This window comes from Aptenodytes patagonicus, chromosome 4 (genome assembly GCF_965638725.1).
Source record: "Aptenodytes patagonicus chromosome 4, bAptPat1.pri.cur, whole genome shotgun sequence".
NCBI classification, from domain to species: Eukaryota; Metazoa; Chordata; class Aves; order Sphenisciformes; family Spheniscidae; genus Aptenodytes; species Aptenodytes patagonicus.
This window is the reverse complement of record NC_134952.1, coordinates 72,241,818-72,264,663: the sequence shown is the minus strand read 5'-3', so window position 1 is coordinate 72,264,663 and position 22,846 is coordinate 72,241,818. Positions and strand designations below refer to the sequence as shown.

General features: G+C 44.6%; 1 protein-coding gene across 1 annotated transcript; it reads left to right on the top strand.

Annotated features, from left to right (window-relative positions):
• The first annotated feature begins 12,072 nt into the window (after window positions 1-12,072).
• RAB33B (RAB33B, member RAS oncogene family) lies at window positions 12,073-20,716 on the top strand. Its single transcript, XM_076337198.1, has 2 exons — window positions 12,073-12,469; window positions 17,791-20,716. Exons 1-2 carry the CDS (start codon window positions 12,221-12,223, stop codon window positions 18,232-18,234), a joined length of 693 nt encoding a protein of 230 aa, XP_076193313.1. The 5' UTR covers window positions 12,073-12,220; the 3' UTR covers window positions 18,235-20,716.
• The last annotated feature ends 2,130 nt before the right edge of the window (window positions 20,717-22,846 follow it).

The following is a 22,846-nucleotide window of genomic DNA, read 5'->3' as shown; positions in this document are numbered from 1 at the left end:
GTTCAGCGTCCTCCTCAGATGCCTACCAGCTTTGTAATGAACGATCCCTTGACTAGTTCCCTTAATTCCCCATTGTCTCATTCCATGCTGGTGGGTTGTAAATTGGGGTGCGGGCCTCACAAAAGGGAGACAGATCAGTAGGGAAAGGCTGTGGCTCCCTTCGGTGTCTGGAAAAAGGGCTGGAAAAGAACCACCTTGGCAGGGAGCCGTCTTTCCTACCCTACAGGCTAATTGTACGTACATATGAAAAGATCCTTTGCTTTTTCAGGCTACAGAGAGCCAACATGGGGATTTGGGAAATGCTCTTACTGAAGGATTGAGTAAAAGGGGCTTGAGAGGCAAGCTGAATGAAGAAGCAGTTGCTATTTTCCTTGGATCTGGTTTGGGGAGGGGGAGGGATAATCTCAGTAGCTTTCTCTTCCCCACCCATAAGCCCACAAAGCTTTCCTGACCCAGCATCCCCCGATAGTCTTGCGGTTTTAATCAGTCAGCAGACAAAATGCTGACAAATTGGAGCAAAAGTAACTAGCTAGCAGCTGGCATAGCATTATACTAACCTATGGTGTGTTGTGAACTTGACAGTCAAGGTTACCTGGAAAAAATTGTTTGTTAACTACTGTGTGTAATGAATAACAGTTCTGATTAACACCGTCTACAGTGAGCACAAAAGGCTCCAGCAACTTGCAGGTTCTGTACTTTGTTATAAATGCTGGGGGGGGGGGGGGGGGGGAGATATACTGAAGTGAAAGGGGAGCTTGTGGCAGTAAGGGTTGCTTTGCACAGATCGTACCCTACTAAAAAATAGCATCCCTTCCTTATCAATGTCCTCAGTAACTTCATTTTCCTTTTGTGAGAGGGGAGGGGCGTTCACACTGGGTAACTGCCTGCCTTGAACTTTGAATACTTTCAAAACTTCGCCCTTCCGTTTCTGGGAACAGCACCTCATGATTGTCTGCAAGAGGTCTTAAAGCGCCAAAGACTTATGAGGAGCCAAGGTAGTCTGGCAGTTCATACGTTATTTTATCTGCATAAATCTGTCAGGACTGACTTTTCATCAGCAGCCCTCCATTCCATCAGGTGTAAAGGATCTTCCTACCTTGTCGTTGTGCTTCTGGAAACTGTTCTGAAGGTGTCACGTGCAGCAGCAGAAAGACAACGCCTCTCTGCGGCCACTCTGTCCCTCAAAGCGCTGAAGGGACGCATGCTAATTGCCTATCGCGTCCCCTTCCTGCAGCTATCAAACCTCACCGGACGCTGCTGGAGGTGAATACGTGCTGTTCTAAAACCAAAGAAAAACCACCTCATCGACTGACTCACTGTACGCTTGGCAAAGCAGTGTGTCAGGGTTCTGCTCGCTTTTTCTTTAATAATACGTACAAAAGCAATGTTCTCATTTGGATTGCATGACTTCTGCGACGCCTAAACTGTTGTGAAGCAGGGGAAGGAGGAATCCCGCTTGGTCTATGACTTAGCTGTGCTGTAGATGAAGCAGTCAGCGGTGCTCCAAAACTGGACTCGGCTGCTACTTTATTCACATCTTGCCTTCATGCAGCTAACCCAAGGGATGTGTAAATGCTCTTTATTTAGGGGAAAGCAAAGATGGGGCTGCTGAGTGGTTTAGGCAGTAAGACTGGCACCTCCACCGTAAAAGTCGTGGGTTTGTGAGGGCTTTTTCAGGACTTTGAAGTGTCTGGCATTTTCTCCTGAACTTCTCAAAACCAAGAGCCATTGTTCCATTCTTCTAAGAGCCCCACAGAGATGTCCTATCAGCCCCTGAGAGCAGGAACAGCTCTGTTTCACTGGATGTACTTCGTACGATTTTATCACAAAAATATGAAACTTAAAACCAGACACTCCTCATAATATACTAAGCTGCTTTTATTAATTATCTACTATTTTTTCTTGCAGTTGTCTTTTTCATATGCAAGCATTTTTATAAAGTTTTAGGGAAATGTTGGCTCCTGGCTGTTTACATCGTGCATTTCAAGCATTTTTTTTTTTTCCTCATGGGAATCGCCAAATGTTCATAATTCTGCATCTCACTTTACTTGCAATATCAATAAATGTCTTAATGAAATGTAACTGGAAAATATTTTTTATGCGTTTGAGCTGGTAAAACAATCTTTGCTTTATTGCAGAGTAAACTTGTTTGTGCTTTCGAATTCCTGTTTTGTCTCTGGATGAGCATCTTTCCCCCACGTGTCCTTTACATTCTGTTTAATATCGCAGGACCCTGATGGTGGAGGGTGGTTACCCCTTCAATTAGATTTTGACACTGTTTGGCAAAACCGGGCTGAGACTTCCTCATGCTGCCGTATATTATGTACGGCAGCACCACGGGCTGTGCTGTGAGCCACCTCGCCTACCTGAAATCCTCCCATGCAACAGTTCAAATGCGGTAGGGCTGACCCCTGCCCTACCGCCTCTTTCCCGAATTCCCTGATGCTCCAAACTGAAAAACGGGGATAGAGAAAACACGATTTTTAGTTCCTGTCACTCTCAGGCAAACAAGTTCCCTTTTTCGTGCAGGCTGGCTTTGCTTAGCTTTTCCCCCCTGACTAGGTGACCCCGAAGCACTTTCAAACTGGGTAAACCCACCGTGTATCCTTCTGGCTTTTTTGCCAGCCCCAGTGCGTGACCGTGTTCCAAAAGGCCACGCAGCTGGTTGGGCTAGCGTGAATCACGGGGAGACGGGGGAGAGCAAGTCCCGTTCAGCTCTCTGATTACCACTGTCTTTTCTCGTAGTTTTATTCTGTGTTTTCCACTGCAATCAAAGCCGCGGAGGGAGAGGGAGCCAGGAACGCCACGCAGACCGGAGAAGAGTTTAGGCGACAGGGACCGCTGGGCAGCTGACTCTCATCTCTCCAGCTCCCTCTGCCGCTGGGGTTGCTGGAGATCTGCCTCCCAGGGGGCGATGCCCTTGACAGAGGTGAGCTGGAATCGCTGCACAAGGTAGTGTGTGTGGGTAAGGGAACACCTCCACCAACAGAGAGCACAAAAGGATGCGAGACACTGGTTTTCAGACAAATTATGAATGAACAACTTGAGAGCATACCAAATCTTCTGGCTTGGTTGCGTTGAAAGTGAAGCCATTCGGCCTTTTAGAAGTTATTGACAGGTACACAAAATGCATGCATACTACATGAATAATGTATACTGACCTAAATTTACCCTTGCATAAAACCCTGAAAGGGAAGGGAATGGAGGAAAAGCCTTGCGCCACAGCTAGGTTAAAACCGAGGAAGCAAAGTGATCTGAGCGCAGGGCTGAGAGTCCTACGTCTGGAGGCGCGGGCTGTTGCTGAATGTTAAGAAAGGGCAAAAGAAAGGCTGACGCCACTGGAATAAATACAAGTAGGAACTCTGAATACAGTAAGAAACTTAAAAATCTGATAGCAGAAGGGACCCCTTAGCAAACCACCGGGAAAATACAGGTTTTGCCTTGTACCTATGTCAACAGTATTAGCAGATGCATGGGCTCCATCTGTTTTGGGGGGTTTTTTTGCTTTTTCTAGATACATATAAATTATTCTTCCTGGCAAGACCATACTATTTTCAATAGCACAAAAACATTATAGTATTTGCTTTCTAATATCCTTTCATATGTAGCTCTCTTAAAAAGCAGATTTGTGTGGCTGACACCTTGAAGACTGATGTTCTTTCAGAGGAGATGTCCTTGGAGCAGTATTTCATCGCAGCTGTGGAACCACGGTACTGGTAAAGAACCAACAACCGATTCTAGTTGCAATGTTTTGGGGTTTTTTGGGGGCAGGAGGAGAGCAGAGGAAGGGTTTGCTATTTATAAAGGTAACGCTGATTTTATTGGAAACCCCAAATCCTATTCTCGCTGAAAACAAAACTGATGTTGCTGATGTAAGTGGGATTTTACCAAAAGGGACTGAAGTGGGGACAGTTCCCAGTTTTGTTCATAGGTGGGATTTTTTTATTCAATGTTTTAATTAAAACGGGAGTAGGACTATGCCCTTGATAACAAATGAGAGCCTGGGAAAAGAAGGAGGAAAGCTTATTCTTGCAGAAATAAGTAACAAAACCACACTCTGATATCATACTATTTGAAGAAAAACCTGTTGCTAGAAAATAAAATGCACAATAAAAATTTTACATCACATCAAAGGAAGTCTTGGGGCTCAAGGTCTTCAATCTGGAGCTTACATATGCAGGCAAATCGTTGGCAGAGCACAGTCAACTGGATTTGTTTGCTGCCCGGGAATGATTTATCGGAGGCCATGGTGCAGACAGATAAATATAGAAGCTTCGTGACATTTGATGAACCTTTCTGCAGTGCTGCGTTGGGCCATGCAGAAAGCCCTTGAGCACAGCATGTACAACTGCAGGGAGAGAGAAAGCAGGGACACGGCTTTCGGTTTAACACACACTTGGCGGATCAAAACGCTTCAGAATAGCCTTGCTGTCTGCTGGTGCTGTCTGCACCCTTGCTGTCAAGATGCTCCCCGTTATGTTTTCTGATCCCCCTCGTGTGAGTCAGCCCAACGAGGCAGAGGACATGCCCAGCACCGGAGCAGGGATGCGTAGGCAGCGTTGGTACAGGTTTGGGACCTGCGGAGAGCCCGAGTTTCAGTGATAAGCTTTTGACGTGGAAGTGATTCAGTTATCACCTCAGCTACCTAGATAGGCCAAACAGCTCATTATTTCAGTCACTGTCATCCAAGAGCTGCACGACGTTACGCTTCCGTACAGACCCAAATGGCCAAGCAGTGTTTCAAGCACTGCAGACGCAATCCCGCAGCCATTCCAGTTCCTATGAGTAGGGATGTCAAGTGGGTGTGCCTATTAAACTATCACTCATAAAGCTGCAGATGCTGCCTTTAGCACTAAGGGTCCAGTTTTTCTCTGCCCGTGTTTGGCAGGGGATTCTCACGGCAGGGGATGTAAGGTTTCTTTCAGACGAAGACTATGATGTTATGTCCAGTGGATGAGGCCTATTATTATCATCCAGACAACCTAAAACATACACTGGTCTGAACATTGAAGCCCCAATCTCTCATCAGGCACGCAATGAGAATAAAATCCAAGCACAAGCCAGAAATGGAAAAACTTTTCTTCCTTTTAATTTCCTTAAAGCTTTTAGTTTTATAGTTTTGACAAGAACAAGGGCACGGAAATGAATGAGGAAGTCACATTCTAGTAACTGGCAGTGAAAGTGGCTGTGTCAAAACTTTATTTCAATGCAAAGATAGATGAGACATTTAGCTTTGTGATTTCAACAGGGTATGTTAATACTTGCTTTTTCAGTCTGCTTTAAGAACCTGACATACAGGGTCCTTGGATCCTATCTCCTAAAAAGCTGTCCTTTGTTGCTGCAACATTTCTGCCATCTGTATTTTATCATAAACACTCACGTTAATGGGAGGTCAAACTCTTCTTAGACTTGCAGAGTCAGGTTTTGCAATAGCAGAACTTTTCCTTGCAAAACCACAAGACTTTTCCCTGCAAAAATGGAGGATGCGAGGCCTCGCACAAAAGGACGAAGCCCCCAGAGGGATCCAGAAGTCAGAGGTACAGTACCTCTGCAGAAACATTAAAAGCATTTTTAAACTGCCTGTCATTAAACTGTCGGGATCAAAAGGACACACCTGGAAACTTTTTGATCCCTTCAGAAAATAACAAGCAACATGAAACAGTCTTAGACATGCACTTTTTTCCTAATTTGTTCCTTAACTTAAAACCCAGTAGACATAATTTTTAGATATTGAACAGTCTGCATTTTCACAGGACTGACAAGTTAAAATATGCCATCAAGGGAAGACAGAAATAACTACTCTTGAAATGCTGAGCAAGTCCAGAGACTTGCAACTATTTTCAGAATCCCCTTCCTTAGAAACTTCTACATCTGCTAAATAAAAATAACTGTGAACTTAGACTCTTGTACATTCATTCACTGAACACATCCGAATAGCATATTAAAAGTACTTGTCCTTGCAAAAGAAGAAAAACAAAAGCTTTTTGAAATGCTTATATTGTAAGAAGCATTTTTAATTTATTCTGTTACTAAATAAATTCAACTATATTTGCTGGTCTCCAAATATATTAGAAAGGAACATCCAGAAATAGTCTGTGCTGGATGAAATGTAATGATCTCATCGGTATCTTTTCCCCTACATATATATCAGAAGTGATGAAATTTCCAGTACTACACTGAAATAGCTCATATAAAAGTGACTTAAGCCAAGATTCTCCTGAGATCTCCATGCACGGGAGTTACAGCATTAGTCATCATTTTTTAACCCGTCACTAATTAAGAAGATCTGGCCTTGTAGCCTACTGTTTCACAGCTGAGGACCTCCAAGGAATTGTATGATCCTCCTTCTCTTTACAGAGAACTTGAGAAGAAATACCGTACTTCCAACTTTCTTTGGCCACATCCCTGTATTTGCCAGCGAGGGCTACTTTGGTTCATGGGGATTTCCAGGAGTGCGGTTCCACCCACCGCAGCGCTAACCAGGCGGCTGCATCCACCTTGCCATGCCCCTAGCGAGGGGAAAACGGGAGAGCGATGGGGAAGTTGTTAACTGACCTTTTTCCTGTAGCATTGAAAACATCTCTCAAAATTTCGGAAAGTCCTGTTCTGGCTCGTATTTGGAAAACGTTGTAACCTAGCACATTTTATTCAGGGCTGGCTTTCTCTGCTGAAAAAAGGGCTGCGTACTTCACCTCAGGGCAACCAAGTGGCATAAAATATCCTGAGGTAGAAAAACACAGGGAAAACAGAATACCGCGGTTACTGTGGATCAGAGTTGCTGAGGCATCAGTTATTTACCTTACTGTAGAATTAAAAGACAGGGCTTTACTGATGATTTTTTAACTTGAGAATTACTCGTGTGCACTTGTTGCTCTAAGATAAGCACCTTTCACAGTGAGAAGAAGCCGTTACAGAAGATGCATGAATCCCATTCAAATACTAGTGTGAATGTTCCCTATAAAGAAAGCTAGAAAGAAATTTTACCAAGTACTGATAACTTTCACTGTTTATTGACTTTTCACTCCTCTTTGGAGTTCAATGTCTTAAAAAGCAAGAGTGACCTAGTTCAGTGTACTTCTGACTTAACCATAGTGAGAATTTCCGTCTAAGAGCTGCATGGATTGATCTAAAAATCCTTCAAGCTATTAAGTGTATTTCTAAGCTGCTCTTATGTAGGCACTGCAAAATAATAATCATTCAAAAAGAGAACTCTATAATGTTGTGATATACTTTAAGTTCAAAAGGTGCTTTAAAAACAAATAGATTTTCTACTTTACAGCTGTTGGTAGAGCACTTTAAATCAGCTAGAGGATCAGCTTTAAACTAAGTTTTAAGATAATTTTTAATTTACATGTGAAGTGTATCAGGAATATTTATTCTTATACAAGGCAGACTTTCAACGGAACAGTTTTGATGCAACCTCATGAAGTTCAACAAGGCCGAGTGCGAGGTCCTGCACCTGGGTCGGGGCAATCCCAAGCACAAACACAGGCTGGGTGGAGAATGGGTTGAGAGCAGCCCTGAGGAGAAGGACTTGGGGGTGTTGGTTGATGAGAAGCTCAACATGAACCAGCAATGTGCGCTCGCAGCCCAGAAAGCCAACCGTACCCTGGGCTGCATCAAAAGCAGCGTGGCCAGCAGGTCGAGGGAGGCGATTCTGCCCCTCTCCTCTGCTCTGGTGAGACCCCACCTGGAGTACTGTGTTCAGCTCTGGGACCCCCAACATAAGAAGGACATGGACCTGTTGGAGTGAGTCCAGAGGAGGGCCACAATGATGACCAGAGGGTTGGAGCACCTCTCCTATGAAGACAGGCTGAGAGAGTTGGGGTTGTTCAGCCTGGAGAAGAGAAGGCTCCGGCAAGACCCAATAGCAGCCTTCCAGTACCTGAAGGAGGCCTACAAGAAAGCTGGAGAGGGACTTTTTACAAGGGCATGTAGCGATAGGACAAGGGGGAATGGCTTTTAACTGAAAGAGGGTGGGTTTAGATTAGATATAAGGAAGAAATTCTTCACTATGAGGGTGGTGAAACACCGGCACAGGTTGCCCAGAGAAGCTGTGGATCCCTGGAAGTGTTCAAGGCCAGGTTGGACGGGGCTTTGAGCAACCTGGTCTAGTGGAAGGTGACCCTGCCCATGGCAGGGGGGTTGGAACTAGATGATCTTTAAGATCCCTTCCAGCCCAAACCATTCTGTGATTCTATGAATTTCTTTGTGAAATCCCTCACCACGGATCAGCAGAAGTTGTGAGGGTGTAAAAACAGGCTCTCTTCTCCCCTTGTTTTGCAGTCTTCCCTTAAGCTTCCTCTTCCCACAGCAGGCAGGAGAGCAGACTAGCTGGATTTTTGCTCCAGCCAAGCTGGAACAGTTATAATTGTCATACCAGAACAACACTGCATCAGTTTTGCATGGGTTTACGTATCCAGAAGTCAGCAGACCACAAACTTAAAAGCAGTTGTTTACACGAATCTCTTTGTATGTAATCTAGTTTCACTCTGCTCAGGCTATACCTGACAGAAACATAGCTTGTCCTCCTGTTGAGCTACTGCCAGATGGACTAAATGACGCGTACTGAAGGCCGTTGGGCTGGAGAACGGAAAGGTTTGACCTTTACCGTTAACGGATGTGTGGCATACCCAGCATACATGAAGTTTCTGTTATCCTTCAGCTGAAATGCGTGGCTAGCAATTAATCGTTGATCACTGTGGGACAGGTATTTCTCAGCCTCAACTGGATTTGAAAACGGTGCATGTTCCGCCTGCTGTTGTGCAGAATGGGATCTTGGGATTTCTGGTCCAGCTGGCAGAGTGTGCAGAATGGAGCAGTCCCGTGAGGAGGCAGAGGGAGGGTCACACCAGCCCTGCTGGGGGCATTTACCCAGCATGTGAGACCCTCGGTCAAGTCCCCGTGATGGGACTGAAAACTGAAATTAGATTTTCCAGATCTGATGCATTTTAGCCATCACCTATTCCTACTTTCCTGCTCTGGGTCTGACCAGACATGCCATTTTGAATCACAGAACACTCTCCTGGGAAAATTTTAGTCACTGAAAATACATGCCCGTGAAAAAATTCAATTTTGACAAACTGGAATTTTGTCACGTATACAGTTTAGAGATTTAAGCAACCTCTACACAGCTTAGGAATTCTGGCTGAAACTATGAAGTTTGCACATGTCTGCCCATGTAAATCAACTGACCTTTCCATCTCCGTCTTACCACAATTCAGAAGGGCGGCAGCATCTGGCCGCCAAGCGCAGAACAGAGGTGGTGACTGCTGTCTTCTCGATGGGAAGCCACCTTCCCCCAAAACTCCTGCTCTGGAGAGACAGCTTTACTGGAGAAAGGAGGAATGGGTGGGACGGGTGAAGTCGCCTCGTGTCAAATCACTGATTTCTTACTGATTTGTTAAGGCTGATCAGGAAGTCTCATGACTGGAGTAATAGGGAAGTTCCAAAAGGACAGTTAAAACTCCCACGTGTGCTTTTACTAGCTCAAGCTAAAGCAAGGCCGCTGCAAGAAAAGCAGGCAAATACTGAGTACCACCAAGAAACCGTAAGCGAATGAGGAGCTTCGTTAACTGCACTCAGGATTTTATTTTGACTCCTGGAAGAACTGTGCATTCTTTTAAGTAAAGCGTTACTTTACTCTCTAAGTAAAGAGTACTTTACTTTCTGCACCCAGAAACCCTGTGCAAAATCTTTACATATTGTCCACATCTGGGACAATATTTAAACTCTGCCCAGCCCACGCCGGTGAAGGGTTTTCAGAAGCTGGACAGTCACTCTCCAACGGGAAGCGTTAGCAAACGGTGACTCTCAGAAGATATTTACTTCAAGTCCATTCTTTCAGGGGCCAGCTGTGTTCCTGAGCATCCCTGCGAAGGTGGTTCTGCCTGTCTTACGGCTAACAACACCGAAACTAGGGTGGCTGTTGACAGTATTGAGAGGCAAATTCATGGGCAAGGTGTTGGGGGCGACAGCGTAAAATTAGCAGAGTATAAAAATCTAATGACTAAGAATGCCTTCGGCCACTAGATGGTGTATCGATTCTGCCATTTAAAGAGTCTTCTTGTTGAAATAAAAGATGTTCAGAGCTGTTGAAGAGCTCAGATCTAATTATAACTCGCTTTGGCCCTCTTGGCATAACCCAGATCAAACTCCGTTAAATGAGCTGTTGTCAGACCCTGCCAAAGAGCTGTTTAAACTCCCCTTTTAGCACGCTAGCCAGAGCCCAAACCAGAGCATCCCCCACTAGAATTAGGATTTCTCTACGTCTTTAACCGTTAGGCTAGAGAGATACGCTTGTGCTCCCTCTCCTCAACCAAACACATTTTACATTCTGGCTGCAGAAAGGAGCAATTCTGTAGAAGGGTCAGTAAGAACTCAAGGGTGGCACAACCTCCTTGCCTTCCTCTAATCTTACTTTCACACCGGAACAAAACTACTCCTCTTCTTTGACAGAACAGATTATCTGACATCATAAATGAAGGCATCTTGTCTCAGAAGAGGACTACAGGGTGGAGGCACTTCCCTACAATCTTCCATTAGGTTGGTCCACGGGAGGGGGAAAGGGGAATAACAAGAACCAAGATCTAAACGCTCTCTGGAGTGCTGAAGTTGACTGTACTAAGCGGCTCCTTTCTCAGTGCACGAGGTTTCGATACGTTCTCATTATTTTTTACATTGCACTGAGCCGAGCACTGTAACTAAAGCTGCTCTGAACTCGGGGCTTTTTTTTTTTTTTTTCCCTCTAGCCTGTTGTTTTTATATATGAGCAATGGCAGGCTGCCCACAGCACTATCCTTCAACCACATGACAGTTGCTCTATAGGGAGCAGTGATCCAAGGATCATTTATTTGTGCAGGCAGAGGCCCCGAGTGGTCAGAAGCGTGTCTAACAGGATAAAGAGGAGGACTCCCAATGGCTATTATTGGCTATCTGATCCAAACCCGAGGAATCCTGGCTCAGCTATCAGTTTGCAGGCCAGAGAGCAAGGGTAAGTTAAGGTAACAGTTCTCTCAATTACTGCAATCTGCATTTGCTTTCTGTGTAGGGGTTAAAGTCTTTAAAAAATTTTTGCTGGCGGACACCGCTTAAACTTGATGTCTGCCTCCTACCTCTCTCCTAGGTCGATGCCCTTGGCGAGTTTATTAACTGATTCTTAAGGCAATGCCGTACTTCCCTTCTTATTGTGCGAGACGTCGATCACTTTTGGTCCAAGTGTCTCTCTGTCAAGGGGTGAACTTGCTGCCCTCTCATTACCTACCGTAAACGACAGCAGAACGCTCAGGCTGGAGCGCAGCAGCGGCGCAGGGGCTGGCCAAGATCCGCGTCCCCCCTCGCCGCCCCACAGCCCACACGCAGCCTCAGCAAAGCGCCTGCCGAGCAACGCAGGCAGGCTGCCCCGCAGCCGCCTCAGGCCCGGGGAACCGTGGAGCTCCGCGCCGCCCGAGCGAGAGGCCCGGGGCCGCCTGCAGCGTGCCCCGCGCCACAGGCCGACCCACGGGACTACCACAGCAGCTTCCCCCCACGATTAAACACAAACCCTCGTGACCTCAGCCTTCCTCTTCCTATTTCGGGCCCTCCTGTTGGGCCTCGTGTCTGTGTTTATTCCTCATCACTGTAAACGCTTTACAAACACAACCCCCCGGCCGAGGTGCTCCTCCGGCACCGGAGGGAAGGGCAGGCCGCTCCCGCTTCCCCCACGGGCGCCTGCCCGGGCGTGCGGGGACACGCCGCTTCCCCGAGCCCCGTCGGTGCCCGAGTTACCGCCGTAAAATCAGCGACGCGGGCGCAGGGGGAGCTGCCGTCCCGCTCGCCCGCCCGCCCCTCCGCGCAGCACGGCCCCGCTTCCCGGCCGGGCGCCTCAGGGCCCGAGGCCTGGCCAGCGCCTCCCCCCGGCGGCGACGGCCGCTCGCGCGCGCAGCCGCCGCCCCCGGGGATTGGCGGAGGGGCGGCCAGCGCCGCGCTCTCGCGAGACCTCCCCGCGCTGCCGCTGCCAGCCGATGGGCGGGGAGCAGCCGGGACGTGACGTGACGTGACGTGACGTGTCGCGGCGCTACCGGCGGCGCGCGCTGTGGGTAGTCGTTTCTCCCCGGGGCGGCGGTTAACGGGCCGCGGGGCGCGCGCCCGTCCGCCGCGCGGGAGGGAGGAGCGGGAGGAGGAGGAGGAGAAGAGCGGGGCGGTCGCCGTCCGGTCGCGGTCCGCCCGGGCCCCCGGAGCGATGATGTCCGCGGCGGCCGACCTGGAGTCCTCGCTGGAGCTGAGCCTGACGGGCAGCGGCGCGCTCCCCGGCGGGCTGCCCCCCGCGCGCTCCCGCATCTTCAAGATCATCGTCATCGGGGACTCCAACGTGGGGAAGACGTGCCTCACCTACCGCTTCTGCGCCGGCCGCTTCCCCCAGCGCACCGAGGCCACCATCGGCGTGGACTTCCGCGAGCGCGCCGTCACCATCGACGGCGAGCGCATCAAGGTACCGCCGACGCCGCGTCGGGACGGGGCGAGGGCGGGGGGGGGGGGGGGGGGCTCGCCGCCCTCCTCGCCCCCGTGCTCGGCCCTGCGAGCCCCGGGCAAGGCCGCCGGCGTTGGGAGCGCCGCCCGCCGCGGCCTGGTGCTGGCCTCCGTGCGCCCTGCGGGCGGCTGCCGGCGGCCCGGCCGCTTTCGGCCTCGCCCGGCCGCAAGGTGCTGGGGCGGCGGCGGGGGGGGTGCACCCGCCGGGCCCCGACCCAGCTGCTGACAGGAGGGAGCAGCTGGGAGACCAGGAAAAGCAGGAGGAGAGGAAGACGCGGGTGCTGACAGGTGACAGACCGTGGCCGGTGAGCCTCTGCCATCGCCTGAACGGCTTACCTCCAGAGGTAACACCTGTACCTCCGAAGGCCCGGGCAGCCGGCAGGGCTGCGCGCGGTCGGCGTGCGGACTGGACATCCCAGCCTTCCCTGCCGCCATGCTGTGCACAGGTGTGGTGCTGCACGGTAGGGTTCGTAGGCTCTCGTGTCACACCTCCGTACTCCAGAAGTTCGGTGCGGTTGTGTCGCATAGCCGGTAGCCTCGGCTGTATCTGCTCTGCAACTCCGTTTTAAACTATTTTGCTTTGCTCCTATTGGAAATGTAATTACTATGTAGGTTTCTATGCCGATGAAAAATTCCTACTGTAGGCCAAACCCTTGCGCAGCTTTTGGCAGGTGTTAATCAATAATTTCTCCTTAAAATGGACTTCTAGGTAGATCTCTTACTTACCAGTATTTTAGTGTTGGCTGTGCCTGGTATCAGCAGCTTGTTGCGTCCCAGAAATTCCACTTCTGTGTTTATCAAGGATGATTGGCTTAACCTTCAAGTCCACAAAGCTATGCAGATGCCACTGTTACGAGCATTTTGCTTTAAAAAGGTCCCATTAAGAAAGTAAACATTGTTCAGGAGTGAACTGCTTCATCAGTGACAGCAATGTGTTGCAACTTTTAATACTTTTTTTTTTTAGGATTCTGTTAAGATTGCTGCATGTTTAGGCAAATGTGGCACAGAACTGGACAGTGACAGGTTGGATACCTAGCTCACATCTGACTGTTGGTTTTTACTCTGATTATAGGTTTAGCTAAAGTGTAGTCTTACAAAACTAAATTTAGTGAAAAATTGGATGGGAGGAAAAAATGCTCTTTTACCTTCTTTGCACTGTAAAGCAAATTTTAAAAGCATTTGAAAGACACCTGGTCTGCCCAGTAGATACATAAATGCTGGTGGTGATCCTAACAGTCATTTGCAGATTAGACTACTAGCTGCTTACAAATGCAGTTTGTTTACTAGGAGTACACGGTTTTAAACAGAATCCCCTTCTGCTTCTGTATTACAGTTTGCTTCTATGAGCAAAGTTTAATAATGTGTAGGAAAAGGGAGTAACAGTAGTCTTGGAATTGTACTTTTGCATTTATTATCACCAGGCTTTGTAATTACAGCTTACAGTTATGTAGCTGAAAGCTATAGTTTTTCCTTGCTTGCTTACTTATTAAAGAAATTGCGGAGGGCATATAAGTCCATTTGCTTTCCTTCTCTTGAGTTTCTTTCACCTCATATCCTTCTTTTTAACTAAAAAAGAAAAATGAGTAAGAGTCTTTGTTACTCTTTTTCTTCATAAAACCACTGAATAGCTCTTTGGCTGATAGCTGCGATTCTGTACTCCCTGGTCTGTTGCTGTCCACAATGGAGGAGAGAACCTCCTGAAGGGTATCTTCGTGTCAGCACCATCTTACTGACTGGCATTTTCACTACCTCTGGATTATGCCTGGCCTTTGTTGGAGAGCAGTGAAGAAGAGTATAGCCTAATCCACAGTTCCGAGATGCTTCATATAGGTTATCGTGCCATTTTGTTATATACGTTGTGGTAGGTTGTTTTGCTGCGTTCTTGAGAATATTACCTGTTGAATATGCAAGTTCTGGTTGAGAGAGGTGGAGAACTGAAGGAGGCTCTTTTGAGGTACGTTTTTTCTGGGAAGTTCTGCTTCAGCTTTAAAAGGAATAAACTTTACCATTATGGCCAAGACTCTAGCTCTTAGGGGAATGCTGTGTGTTGTCAAGTATGCACCAATTTTTGGGTTTTGCCACCTCCTTTCCCTCATCTTCACCTTTCTTGCTTGTAGCAGTGAGCTCCCAGCAATGCCTGTTGAATCAGGAAAGAGAGAAGCTCAGATGAACCGAATTACTGCTGTTCTTGCTGTGCCCTGAAGGGCTTGCTGAGCAGAGGAATTTTTCCTCTTGCGTTGAAGGAGATTATTAAGTAGTGTCTTCTCTTTTCTCTTCTCCCTTCCCCCAGCCAGCTGGATGGTCATTCTTGTGCTGCTACAGTACTGAGCATTTCCCTCGCAGCTGGAAAAATGCTGTGTCATTGGTAGGAACACAAGCGCAGTTCTTCTCGCCGGGGGTCTCCCACACAGGAATTGTGTAGAATTCCAAGACAAGTGTATTCCTTTGTAGCTTGTACAGCTGTAGCTGTACAGAAGGCTAACAGCTTCGTATGAAACACCGATGCCTAGACGTGATGAATAAGTGAAAATTTTCAACACATGAATTTTTTGCATTCTAAATTTTCCTCTTCCTAAATTGATCTAAGCATTGAAAATCGAAGAAAACAATGATGTCACTCTTTACTGACCTACATTAAAAGAGCAAAGGATGCAAATTTCCCCTTCTCTACCCAAGGCTGGCAGTACACTTGCGGATCTGTGCTTGACTGAAGCATGACTGATTTCTGCTCTGTGAATGAGGTGGGGAGAGAAGTGTAAGCTCACAGCTGCCTGTGAAAATGAGCTCCCTCTTTAAATTAATTTGCTACAGCATTTTCCAAGATCATCTGTAGTGATTCCTTAACATTATGTTGTCCGAACACAAGGATTACTTTGGTCTGTGCTTCTTTCTTCTCTCTTTAATTTGTCAAATTCCAAATTAATGAAAATTTTCAATGAGTCTCCTGACTTTATAATGTTTTATAAGTGTATAGACCTAGAAGTATGTGTCATCTGGGTAGGTGAATGAATCTTACCCAAACTTAGGTGCCTATATTTAATCTGATTGTCTAGACTCCCTTAACAAACCTTGGAGATGCAGTCAGTTGTGTTTGGAGTGTAATACCGTTGGCAAAAAGCGGGTATTTGCTCTAAAATGAGATGGATTGCAACTGACTACCGTTTTCTGCGATCAGAGGCTAGGGTGACTTGCCTTGCTTTTAATAATCTTAATGACCCTTTTAGAAGCAGCATGTGGATCTTTATAAGTCTGTGGATCAGAAGCTGCAGATAACTGGACTAGACTACACTAGCTACTACTAACTACTACTAGCTGTTCTGATGTTCTCATGTAAATTCTCAGTTCCCCTGATGAAACCCATAACTGCCATTTCCACCTCCTCTAATCTGAGTTTTTCTCGAGGATGGGTGACCAAGATTGAACATAATACTGCAGAAAAAGTCACACCATCCTTACACTTTTTCCTTCACTCTATCACACTAGTGATTCATAATGTCCTGTGATTGACTCGTGTATCTGGATCGTCATCTGTTTTAATAATTTCCAAACTGACGAATCCTGCAGTTATAGGAAAAGTCTTTATTATTAGTCACCGTTATCAAGACTTTGCATCTGCTTCTATTCAGTTTCACCCTATTTCTACTGTTCCAGCTTTCAAAAAAAAATTTATGTGGCACTGTAATCCTCCTCTGTCAGTGATGCATCTTAGCTTCTTGCCATCACCAAATTTCCCTGGCACTTGGGTTTCCTTTTCTTTTGATATCAAACTCACTGGTAAAAATGGTAAACAAGGCAACTTTCAAGACACTAGCAATATCTAAATAAGCTTTACTGAAACATTTGGATCAAAGGAATGCAGAACTATGGTAATAGGAGAACAATTTCATCAAGAGAAGATACGAGCTGTACCTTTCCTGGAAACAGATTGAGTTTTAAATTTACCTTCATCGTTTACAGAACACTTAATATTACTTGAATTCCGAGTCTGAAGAAAACCTCTCCTTTCATTCCCAGGGAGGAAACATTTCTTTCTGACATTTCCTGCTCAAAAGTTAAAAGCTGAAGTACTAATCAAACTGCATCAGCCGTCAGGGATCAGCTGTACAGGACAGACAGGAAACTAGGACTCAGCTTTGACCCAAGAAACCAAATGTTGTCTTTCAGTGTTAACACCATCACTAAGGTGTGTGTGATACAGCCATGCACTAGTTTCTCTTACAGCGTACAGTTAATTCATCATTGTAGGTGAACTGGCTCTGACTGCTGTATATTGCAGTCGCATGTCTCCTGGAGGGCAAGTTTGTTAAAATATCACTGTGTCCAATAAGTGCACAACTCTGGAGCGTACTCTACCCATCTGAGGACTCCAGGCTTCCATTATACTAGGATGATTGTGCATTTAAGATTTTTTTTTAGTTGTTGCTTACATCTGCTTGTGTTTCAAGGCTTGTTTTGTTTTGTTTTAATCTGGACCCAAGAAGTTTGAAAGCATTTCAGTTCTTCTGAATGTTTGGGGTTTTGCCTGTTACACTGACTAGGCTTCAAACAAATATGTTCAGTCTGTTGGGGTAGAATGATGCGCACCTGGAAACAATAGTAGCATGTTAAGCTAACAGGAGGTTTATGCTTTTTTTTTTTTTCCCCTTTTACGCGTGCTTTGATACTACAAACCACAGTACAATCCTAGCTTAAGCATTACATAAGCTTAAGTTAGAGGTTCATCACAGGAGGGTTTGATTCCAATAGATACACTGCAGAGAAAGATTTCTTTGTCCTGTTTTTGTTGTTGGTGGTGTTATTCATGCATGGTTTGATTTCTTCCTACTTTTATATAGTACCACAATAGGCAGTTAACTTCATGTGAAGAACAAAACTTTGGGGAAAATGACGTTATTTTTGGCAGTAAAAAAATCATGTCAGCCGAGAGTTGTGCTGTGAAATACATGCTGTTTTTTCAAATTAAAGTGCTATTGCCAAGACTTCAGGATTTGTTTTTTTAAAAATCTTACAAAATACATGCTCCAATAAAACTTTCAGAAATTCATATTTGCGATCAGGTTGCATCATCATTTCTTCCTGGCTTCAATTGTGAGCAGCTTTGAAAGCAAAAGTTTCTTAAATTGTGTAAAATCAACTTTTCTTCAGCACAAACTCTTCAGTATGATTAATTGAGAAGAGTGGATTTCTGTGATCGTGTGACTTCCCTAGCTAGAGGTAATTTGTATTATTTTCCAACATGAGTAATAAAACTTTTTTCTTCTCTCATTGTCTTTCCCTTTTCAGATCCAGCTATGGGATACAGCAGGCCAGGAGCGCTTCAGAAAGAGCATGGTGCAGCACTATTACAGGAATGTACATGCTGTTGTGTTTGTATATGATATGACAAACATTGCCAGTTTTCACAGTCTGCCATCATGGATAGAGGAATGCAAACAACACCTTCTTGCCAATGATATACCACGGATTCTTGTTGGAAATAAATGTGACCTGAGGAGTGCTATTCAGGTACCTACGGACTTGGCCCAGAAGTTTGCTGATACTCACAGTATGCCGTTATTTGAAACCTCTGCCAAAAACCCCAATGACAATGACCACGTGGAGGCCATATTTATGACACTGGCTCACAAGCTTAAAAGTCACAAGCCATTAATGCTTAGTCAACCCCCAGATCGCGATGAAATACATATAAAGCCTGAACCAAAACCTGCCATGACCTGCTGGTGTTAAATCATACTATTATCAGCTATCACCTTGTCTTGTTTGCAAACGCTTCAAAATTATGATCTTGGCAAAGTTCCAGGTTTTGGTAGCAATTATAGTGGATCTCTTTGGCACTTTAATGTGGTTTTTTTTTTCCTGGTGTAGATGTGCCCATCTCATGTTCTTGCACTTTGTAATTGTACTTTCTGAATTACTGAAGTTTCACTATAAATATACGGGAAAGTAAACTTTCAAGTGAAGTTTTGACAAAGCAATTCTACTTGAGCTCTTGCTGCCTGAGATTGTTTTCGTCACTTGTGGTAAGGTTATAAATCGTAAGCCAGTTTACTAACATTTTTGGTTGCTACTTGCATTGGAATAATGTAGGAGAAAAAGTGTTTTGTGACAGATAGCTTGATTTTTGGGTCAGCGAGTGGGGAGATTTTTGGTATATGAAGGAATATTTGGTGACCGCTAGCAAATTGCTAAGCAAGTACCTTTTTATTTAAAAAACAAAAACCAGGACTGTCAGATAAAGTTTGGGCTGTCAGTGTGGGTGCAAACTGCTAGCTTTTGGCCTGTCACTCCACTGTAAACTTTGTCTGTTTCTTCATGGCAATGGTAAGAGAATTGACAAACTTGTCCCTACCTCTAGACAATAATTTGATACTTAAAACTTCATTAATTTTTCATAATTAGCATGTAAAACTAAACTATGCATTCCTTATGGAAAGTACTGTAGCACAGGATTTGGGGTAAATTTGGGACTATAACTGTCCATAACTTCTCTGACCTTACTAAAACTTCAACGAGGACTTACTTCTAAAGATGCTGTATTTGAGTTGAGTGTCCCAGGGTAAGTAAAAACACTTAAGTAAATAAAAGATTGAAGTTGGCAAAAGTATACTGGTTTTCAAAGATAGGGGTTTTGGAGGATTTTAGTGATGATGAATCCTTTTCAAATGTCTTGAAAAAGCTTTCTATGACTAATTTGATAACGTATTTGAGGGATGGAAATGCTTAGGACAAAATGCTAGGAATATGGGACTTCCTTAAAATACTTCTGAATACAAAATAAACTAGATCTTGAAATATGGAGAAAATCTGCCAAATACATAATCTGTTACAGATTTTTGAGCTAAAACCTGCTTGTGTTATGTCGTGGCTGTATGTTGGGCATCCTTGGCATTACTAATGTGAGTTAGTGGTGGGTCAGGTGAGGGAAATTACTCCTCTAGAACCATCTTCTTCTGTGTTCTCATCGTTGCAACCATCTTATCTCAGCTCTGTCTGAAGGTCAAGTTTCATAACAAAAATGGTGCTAGGTTGCACGTAATTACATAAAGCGAAATGTTAGCCATAGAATGCAATCTATGACTTCATTCGGATGCCATGTCAAACAATGTTTTGTGACTTCGTTTTTTAAGGAATTGAAGTAAAAACGAAGACTTTTGATTTGCAATGTGTAGCATGTGATGCTGACTGGAAACTAAACGGAAGGGCCAGTTCAGAAGCTGCCACCCTAGTGATCACATTAGAAACAAGTAATTGAAGCACGATAACTAATATTATTTAAACTATTACAATTAATGAGATGCAATTCCATGGCAAGTTATACTGACAAAAGAAAAATGTGTTGACTTTTTTCTAGATTTAGAAAGGGCATTCAGCTTGGTCTAATATGATTAAGAAGTTTAAAAAGTATCTAAACAAAAGGTAATCTTTTTTCCCTCTATAAAGCTGGTACAACTGTGGCAGTAATTTTGTTTAGGAAACATTTGTAAAAGGGAACTGTATTCACTCTGAACCTTACATGACTAGAATTTGGTTTACAGTCCTTTCAGAAACAATCAGCTTTTTAACACTAGTGTCCTTAATGATTTTTTTTAAGAAAAAGATTGATCTTAAATTTATGTGTATACTATTGTAAATAAATGTGGTTTACAGTCCTCTTGGACAATTTGTTTTTCACTCATGTCCTTAATCCTTTTTCTTAAAAGAACCCATCTTAAGTATTTGCATAAGTATGTCAACAAACTTTTTTTTTTTTTTAAATAAATAAAACCAGAATGAAGAATTCCAAAGTCAGTCAGTCAGGTTGGGGGTTGAGATAAGGAAATTATGTAGCTAAAATGTTACTGTTAAATTTTATATCAAACATCTGCAAATCTGTTAAGCTTTATTTGAGTTATTCGAAACCTGTAAATAAGGGCCCTCATGTCATTAAAGTTGTGTGGAAACAGTGTTTAAGTCTGTGATTTCGTCTTCAGCACAAAGCATGTTTTAATGGTTCTGCCATAAAGGTAATGTGGTCATTAACACAGGGTTCAGTACGCTTCCTGGCTTTCAGTGGTAATGTTCTGCCCACAAAATTGATGTCAAAAGTACTGAATACTTTGTATATGTATTTTCACTTTACCAAATTGTAAAGTTGGGTTATTTTGTATGTGCTGGGGGGAGGGCAAGACACAATCCCAGAAACCTAATAAACTGGCTTTGCCACAAACTGTTATCACTTGTTTTCAATAAATATACTAAGAATGATGATATAATTTCTTTTGGTAAAATCCATAAAAAAACTGTAAGGGAGGAAAAAGAGTTTCTAGTTTCTGTATGTGTGGGTGACAATTTTGTGACAGACTGTCACAATACTTGGACTACTGTCAGTGCTTTCTTGTGATGGCTCTGAGTTGTTTTGGAGCATCTGAAACGCCCACCTGGTGATTCAGAGGCATGTTCAGGATTCATTTCAGATTCCAGAAGAACGGGAAGTGGTACAACAGTTATAAAACTAGGAATTGCTGAACTAGGAATTGCTGACCCTTGAATGTAGGTCAAGACCCTAAAGGAGTCTTCTCCATTACTCTTCTCGTAGTCTCACCTCATGTTCAGAAATAAAAGCTCTTCACTTCACATGCAGGTGGGCATTCTTTGTTATCTCAAAAGACAGTCTTGCAGGTTTCCGTATGCGTATGCATGCACACATGTGTGCGCACACACAGGGAGCAAGCTTTCAATTCCACTTAAGCTGGCTTTTTGGTAGATATCATGGCCTTTTCCCCCCAAAGGAACTCTCAATCATTTGTGTTACATACTGTTTCACTAATGTCCTATTTATGTTCCTCTTCTAGTTTCACACTTAATAGTGTATTAAAAACAAAAAGGTAAAACACCTTTTAGAGATGTTTTGCATCTTTAAATATGATTGCAGTCATCACTGCTCACACAGGCTGTTAATTCTACCGAATGATTAAAAGAATGTGTTTATTGCATGTGTATACCTTGTGCTTTTGGACCCTGGGAATGACCAGAAGGGACCTTGGTAGACTACTAACAGTGAGATGCAGCTGTGAGCCCTTGTCCTAGATTGACACTAGCTGTTTCATCAAACTGCTTAGGAAGGAAGCGACTTTCAACTTCGGAAGGCAAGAGGCTGACATAGAAACTCTAGACGTGTCCTAGTATTTGTGCATATACTTGCTGCGCATTAGGGTTTTCTTGTTTGGGGTGGTTTTTTTTTTTATATCTCCTCTCATATCTTCGTCATGACACTATAGCTAAGAAGCATCAAAATACATGAGGGTTTTATGTGTCCTTGTCCTGATTTTGGCTGGGATAGAGTTAATTTTCTCCCTAGTAGCTGGTACAGTGCTGTGTTTTGGATTTAGGATGAGAATAACGTTGATAACGCACCGATGTTTTAGTTGTTGCTAAGCAGTGCTTACAATAGTCAAGGACTTTTCAGCTTCCCATGCCCTGCCAGCGAGAAGCTGGGAGGGGGCACAGCCAGGACAGCTGACCCCAACTGGCCAAAGGGACATTGCATACCGTGTGACGTCATGCTCAGTACAGAAACTGGGGGGAGTTGGCTGGGGGGCGGTGACCGCTGCCCAGGGACTGGCTGGGCACCGGTTGGCAGGTGGTGAGCAATTGCACTGTGCATCGCTTATTCTGTATATTCTTTTATCATCATCATTATTATTAATATTAATATTTTCCCTTCCTTTTCTGTCCTATCAAACTCTCTTAGCTCACAAATTTTACTTCCCCCCCCCCCCGATTCTCTCCCCATCCCACTGAGGGGGGGGGGGTGAGCGAACGGCTGTGTGGTGTTTAGCTGCCTGCCAGGTTAAACCACAACAGTACTGTAATCTCCCCAAAGCAAAAAACTGCTGACCCAATAAAGGGTCTAAAGCACATAGCCATTAAAGAATTTGACAGCTGAAATAGTTCCACCCTTGTCATTTTTTTCCAGCTTTATAAACCACTAATTTTAAAAGACAGCTTTCCAGACGCAGTGAGAATAGATGCGGAACCCTAATGAAAGTAAGATCTTTCACTTTAATCTTATTTCATCTCTAAAAATATGGCTTAATGGTCTAAAAATTAGTTAAGCTCTGAGTTTGATGGAAGGGAGTAAATGTGGGAGTCCCTACAAGAATTAAGGTAGAGGCAGCCCTGCCTCCTACTCCCTCTTTGACCTTTACCACCTTACCTGTGACTCACGGGGGCTCTCCCACCCGGAATCAGCAAAACTGGACAGCAGAAAAAACAGCAGTAACTGTTTTCCCTCAAACACTGCAGCTTTGCATAAAGACAAGGGTGATCAGTGTAATGCTTGCCTATGGCTTTGATCACT

Coding starts and splice junctions, on each gene's coding strand:
- RAB33B (XM_076337198.1), top strand. CDS start 12,221: ATGATGTCCGCGGCGGCCGACCTGGAGTCCTCGCTGGAGCTGAGCCTG. Junction 12,470..17,790: donor TCGACGGCGAGCGCATCAAG/GTACCGCCGACG, acceptor TTCCCTTTTCAG/ATCCAGCTATGGGATACAGC.